We start from the raw sequence: 6,215 nt of genomic DNA on the forward strand, positions 1-6,215 counted from the left end.
TTCTTAGCCTCAGGATAAAGGTGCCTGCTTTATTCTTTTCTTCTGAAATCTCTTGCATCTTAATGGATTCCGTTTCCTTTACACTTGACAATATTTTCGCAGAACCCAAACTGAATGTTAATGGAGCTGCCGCTGCTTTGCTAAAGAAAAACATATTTTTTTTTTGCTATGAAAGGGAGTCTGTCATCAGAACCAGCAGATCAACCCAGTCCTGCAGACAGATAGGTTAGGGTAACTTATCTACAGTGTTTTCCCATTGTGAATCGCCACCTCCATTGCCAATTCTTGTCAATATGCAGATTAGTTATTTGGAGCAATGAGCCGTTGCTCCGAAGAGGCAATGCCCTTATTGCTTCAGAGAGCTTCAAGGAGGAAATGGGTCTCAAGGGGGAAAACGGCGTAGATAGGTGACCCTAACATATCTAGCAACCGGGCTCGGTTCTGGTGACAGACTCCCTTAAAGGTGTGGTTGTTTAAAGTATGGTTCATGTATATATGCTCCTCTTATTCTTATATGTGCTCTTCTTATACTCACAGGTAATGAGCATCCTCAGCAGTCCCAGCGGAGTGGCCCCACAGTCACAGTCAGACTTTTCCATTTCCCCTCTGCACAGCGGGTTGGAAACCAGTAACTCCCTGTCCGCTAGCTGCAGCCAGCGCAGTGACTCCATCAAATCTGTGGACAGCCTCCCTACATCTCAGTCCTACTGTGCACCAACATACAGCACAACAGGCTACAGCATGGATCCCGTAGCGAGTTACCAGTATGGACAGTATGGACAAAGTAAGTGTCATTGCATCTTCCATGGTGAATAGGAAGCACTTTAAAGGGATTCTAGCACTAAATAGCTATTTTTTTCTGCTTTAGACGTCGGATTAGCCTTTAGAAAGGCTATTCGTCTCTTACCTTTAGACGTGGTCTCCGCGGCGCCGTTCCTTAGAAATCCCGGTTTTTACCGGTATGCTAATGAGTTCTCTCACAGCAATGGGGGCGGGCCCCAGCGCTCAACGGCCATCTTCAGCTACATTCTCCCCTTTTCTGTTGTCTTCCTTCTGCGTCAGTTCCGACGCCTGCGCAGTTGGCTCTGCCAGCAAAACACTAGCATAGCCGACTGCTCATGCCAGTTGGCGGCCATATTTTCGAGGCCGCAATTGCGCGCATGGGCAGTACGCTCCTCGAAGTCTTCGCCGAAGAGAGCGTACTGCGCATGCTCAGTAAGGTCTGTACAGACCTCCGATGTGCGAGTGAAGTCATCCAGGCTTCGGAGAGTCTGTACAGACCTTACTGAGCATGCGCAGTACGCTCTGTTCGGCGAAGACTTCGAGGAGTGTACTGCGCATGAGCGCAATTAAGGCCTCGAAAATATGGCCCCGGACAGCATGTGCAGTCGGCTCTAGTAGTGTCTCGCTGGCAGAGCCGACTGCGCAGGCGTCGGAGCTGACGAAGGAAGGAAGACGACACAGAAGGGGAGGACGCAGCTGAAGAAGGAGGCGTCGCTGGAGAGAGTTCTCGGACAACAGTGGGGACGAGAACTCTCTGACGCATCATGTCAGAGTGAGCGCTGTAAAACAGAATCCCATTGACTTCAATGGGTGCCGTCTTACACGCACTACGCATTGAAATCAATGGGTTAAAAAGCCTCCCACTGATTTCAATGTGTAGCGCCCGTAAGACGGCACCCATTGAAGTCAATGGGATTCTGTTTTACAGCGCTCACTCTGACACGTGTTTACATGTCAGAATGAGCGGTGCGTTACTCTGTGTGAACGAAGCCTTAGAATAGTTACAGAAGGGGCTGTAAAACGTCCTGCGTATCCAATAAGAGGGCGCTATTGGTATCACAGTGTAGCACATTATAACCAGCAGCTCATTACCTATGGCTAAATCCATTTTAGTTAATTGTACAGAGGTTTTCAGTATGAAAATGGATCCCAGCATGTAACAGATTTGCGTTGATGGATTACAAGCAGTGTCACAGATCTATCATTTCATGCTGAGGAAATACTGCAGTAAATTGTACATAATTAAAGTGGTTTTCCCAGGAATGTGACTATATTTATATTTGTAGACAATTTAAACATTTTTGCAAATATCAATAATTAAAAATTTTGCAGAGTTTTAACGATTTTAAATTTGTAATTATTTTTATTCGTAAAATGTTTAACTTTTACTTGTCTATCACCAATAACATGGTAAAAATCATGGGGAAAAAACACTAAGGCCGGGGACCCCACGGCCAGAAACGCCGCGATTTTTCCCGTCGCAGTACTTGCAAAAATTTGCAGAAAGAATTGCAGCGCGGACACGCTGCGATTTCCGAAACCGTTGTGGTTTTGAAAATCGCAGCATGTCAATTATATCTACAGAAACACTGGCGATTCCCCGTAGATATAATGGTAACAGAAAGTCCGCGGAGGAAAACTCTGTGAACTTTCTGTTCAGCGCTTTAGCATGGCGTTTCCAGGGCCATAGGACATTAGCCTAAGGCTGAGGCCAGACATTGCGGAAAAGCTGTTTTTTTGTTGCAGATTTTGCTGCGTTTTTTTTTTTTGAGCCAAAGTCACTCCTGGCTCTAGTCCAAAAAAATTGCGGCAAAATTTGCAACAAAAAGGTAGCTTTTCCACAAAATAGGGCCTTAGGACGTTCTGTAATAAGAGATTATTCATTATGACCGCTTCGTAAGCTGAGGCCACATGTTGCAGGAAAGTTCCATTTTTTGTTGCAGATTTTGATGTGTTTTTTTTGTAGCCACAGCCAAGAGTGACTTCAAAAGGAATGGGAAATATAGAAGAATCTCTTAGGGCCCCTTCACACGGCGTAAGCTCGCTTCCCATTGAAATCAATGGGCTCTGTTTAGAAGCGCCACGCTCGGGCACGTGTATACGTGTCTAAATGAGCGGCGCGTTACTCCGTGTGAAGGGGCCCTTATACTTCTCGCTTCTGCTAAATTCATTCCTGGCACTGGCTCAAAAAAACCCAAAAAAGCAGAAAAACAGAAAACGCAGCTTTTCTACAACCTGTGGCCTCAACTGGAAACACATTTGTCTGACACGTACCAAATACATTCCGCACACCATGAATGTGGTTACTTACTATACAACTCCTAGTTATGCCCCTTCCTCTCATCTAAGACATAGTGTAAAAATAAGCATGCAGCTTTCATGTAGGAATCTGTACTGTATTTTAGGATATGGGTGAGGGCACGCTGCTTCTCATGGATGCCATAGCCAGTACCAAACAATACAGATGGTTTCAACAATTTAAGCGCCTGTTACTTTTTCATGCCTATATTAAAACCATGTGTCTCAGCCGCCTCTGCTCCTGCGCTGACCCCGACCTTTCTCCCACCTTGTGCATGTTAGGGGCACACCTGCAATTAATAGTAAGAATCTATTCCAACCCCAGCCTCAGGCATACCGGCCCCTCTATGCTTTCATTTGGGAAACCATAGGTGCTGATGCAACGGGGTATAATGATCAATAAAGTGCATGTGTGTCGGGGCCTAATGCAGAATTTCTGACGCCAACACTACTGATGCATAAAGGACAAGCAAAATTATAAATCACAACTTGACAGTGAAAGTCTCTACCTCTATAATATTATTATTATCTAGATTTCTCCAGCAATATTCTTCTCCGGCTAAACCAGATCCATTGACTTTATTGGGCACTTGGCACACACAGGTCTATCTCCGATGCCCACACTGATAGGACACAGAAGCGTGAAAGGAAACCTAATGGATATGACAACTCTAATAAGCGTCCTGTCTGGATGAGTTCTCCCCTAGGGATACAGCTGACACACCACTGACGCCTCATATTTCTTTACTTATTGGCAGTAACTTCTAAATCAGTATTAATTTAATTTGGAACATTAACAGGAATGGAAAGCTTTTGTATCGCATGGCGTGCGAGTTATTTGTGAGAGGTACAAGGGCAGGATTTTATTTATTGTGCAATGTCAACACATGGCAGGAGAAATAGAAAAAGGTAGTTTCATCCAAAAACAAATAAAATAATAATGAATAAAAAAATACCTGGAAAAAGTATTACTTGCCTTTAGACAGTGGAAAGCAAACTCGTACCCCTGGCCAATTCCTTTCTGTCTAAGGCCCGGTTCACATTTGCACATGGGTAGACCCCTGAACGGAAACCTAATCCGCATAAAAAAGCGGTTACCTTAGAAAACCCGCAGACCCCATAGACTATGATAGGGTCCGTGTGGTTTCCGCAGAGAGAAAAGTGCTACTTGCAGAAAGGGGAACAGAATGGCTCAAATGCAGATGAGAGCTGGACCTTACAGGCTACTGTAAAATTAGTTTTGGTTGCCATTAGGGTTGAGCGATCGTGTTCGGAAAAGATCGGATTCCAATCGGCGATCGAGAAAATTTCACGATCGCAATCGGAATTCCGAAGACGATCTTTTTAGGTGAGATCGGTGATTATTTCCCACAATGCTTTGCTACTGGCCAAGCATTGTGGGAAAAGCTATCAATGTTAGCCTTCACACTGAGGATACGCCCTCGCTCATTCTGAACGGACTGTATACTCAGTGTGAAGGCTCCGCTGTGGTTCCATAGGAATGAATGGAAGCAGCCAGCACACAGCCTTAACTCCATGCACGCCGGCTGCGTCCATTCATTCTAATGGGAGACTAGCTAACATCTCTAGTAGCTACTTACTTGCAGAGATGGCTGGTCCGGTGCCCGGTGTTCTCGTTCTTCTTCGCCTGGCTACCCCTGCCTCCCAGGTTAGTGTTAAAGAGCTAGGAAGAAGGCGGGGCTTGTGGCTTAGGAGAGCCTAACTCTCCTAACCCGCCCACACTCTCCTAACCTGGGAGGCGGGGGCAGCGAGGTGAAGAACGAGAACACCGGGCACGGGACCAGCCATCTCTGCAGGTAAGTGGACACCAGGGGGGGACTAAGTAGCCAGAGGATTAAAAAAAAATCCTCTGGCTACTTAGTGATTAAAAAAAATCACTACACAGCGTGGCTTCTAACAATTAAAACGTTCAATTGTTAGATTCCATGCTGTATAGTGAATAGGATTGGTTTTAAAATCCGATCGCCGATTAGTAAAAAAATCCCATTGACTTGCATTGGGATCGAGATCGGGTTCAAATGAAAAATAATCGGAAATCGGATTTCAAAATTGATCCTGAAAAGTCAAGATCGGCTCAACCCTAGTTGCCATTTTTTCCTTCAGTCTACTCTACTATGAAACAAAGCCAAACTGGACTGTAACACTCCGCTAACTATTTCTGGATCTTTTTTACAGCTGCCGTTGACTACTTGGCTAAAAACGTCAGCCTGTCCACACAGCGCCGGATGAAGCTTGGAGAACACTCTGCCGTCTTGGGCCTTTTACCTGTAGAAACCGGACAAGCATACTGAAGCGTTCCCACCGCAGGCGCCAGTGTCAGAGGGCTCTACACATTTCCGTAAACATTTGTGCCCATCCTCTCTCATCTACTGAGACAATGCGACAGAGCCAATTCTCTGCAACCAGAAAGCATTGCCATCTAATGCCAGCACTTGTCCATTGAATGTTTCAGAAGCTTTTGGTTGACTAAGGGATACTCTCCAACCCCATCCAGAATTCTCAGCCAATTCATTGTCGAGGCCGATGATGCAAGGACCAATCCGCTTTCAATTGGCACACAGTCCGGCTGTGAAATACACGAGAACAAGGCACAAATAAGGAAAATCTGCCATGATGCTACGACCAGATGTGGAACAATTCCTCTTAGAGTGCAAGATATTTTTTTTTTTTTTTTTTATGATTTCATTCCATGTTTTACACTGGGCTTGAAGAAAACTCCCAGGGGCATTCCATAAAGTTGTGGAGCAAAAACTAACTAAATAAAAAATACTTAGTCCGTGCAAGTGAATTTACACTCGGCCACCAGAAATACTCTGGAGAATTGTTTACTTCATCGAAATATTGTGGAAATGAAGGCTCTTGTCATTGACGACGTCTTTCAGTTTTATATGAATTAGGACAATGCGGTTGTAAAACCAGTCCCAGATCTTACAAAAAAAAAAAAAAGAGTAGCAGATAACATGGACCAAAGTCAGTGAAGTGCAGTCCTCACTGTCCAGACGTCCCATACACGCTTGGTCGGCCAATTATGACTGAACTATGTGGAATAATGTGGGCAGGGGGTGTGAAAACTTAATCTGGAACAAACAGTCTAGGAAATATCACCATGTATA

At 44.9% G+C, this 6,215-nt stretch overlaps 1 protein-coding gene across 2 annotated transcripts in view; it reads left to right on the forward strand.

The window, feature by feature from the left end:
* PAX7 (paired box 7) overlaps positions 1-5,817 on the forward strand; it is an 87,270-nt gene extending 81,453 nt beyond the window's left edge. For both annotated transcript variants that reach the window (XM_075277845.1, XM_075277846.1), the window contains exons 8-9: positions 538-784; positions 5,278-5,817. In XM_075277845.1, coding sequence (XP_075133946.1) covers positions 538-784; positions 5,278-5,393 — 363 coding nt within the window. In that variant the 3' untranslated portion in view covers positions 5,394-5,817. The remainder of the gene's footprint in view (positions 1-537; positions 785-5,277) is intronic.
* The last annotated feature ends 398 nt before the right edge of the window (positions 5,818-6,215 follow it).

The sequence above is a fragment of the Leptodactylus fuscus genome, chromosome 6 (genome assembly GCF_031893055.1).
Source record: "Leptodactylus fuscus isolate aLepFus1 chromosome 6, aLepFus1.hap2, whole genome shotgun sequence".
NCBI classification, from domain to species: Eukaryota; Metazoa; Chordata; class Amphibia; order Anura; family Leptodactylidae; genus Leptodactylus; species Leptodactylus fuscus.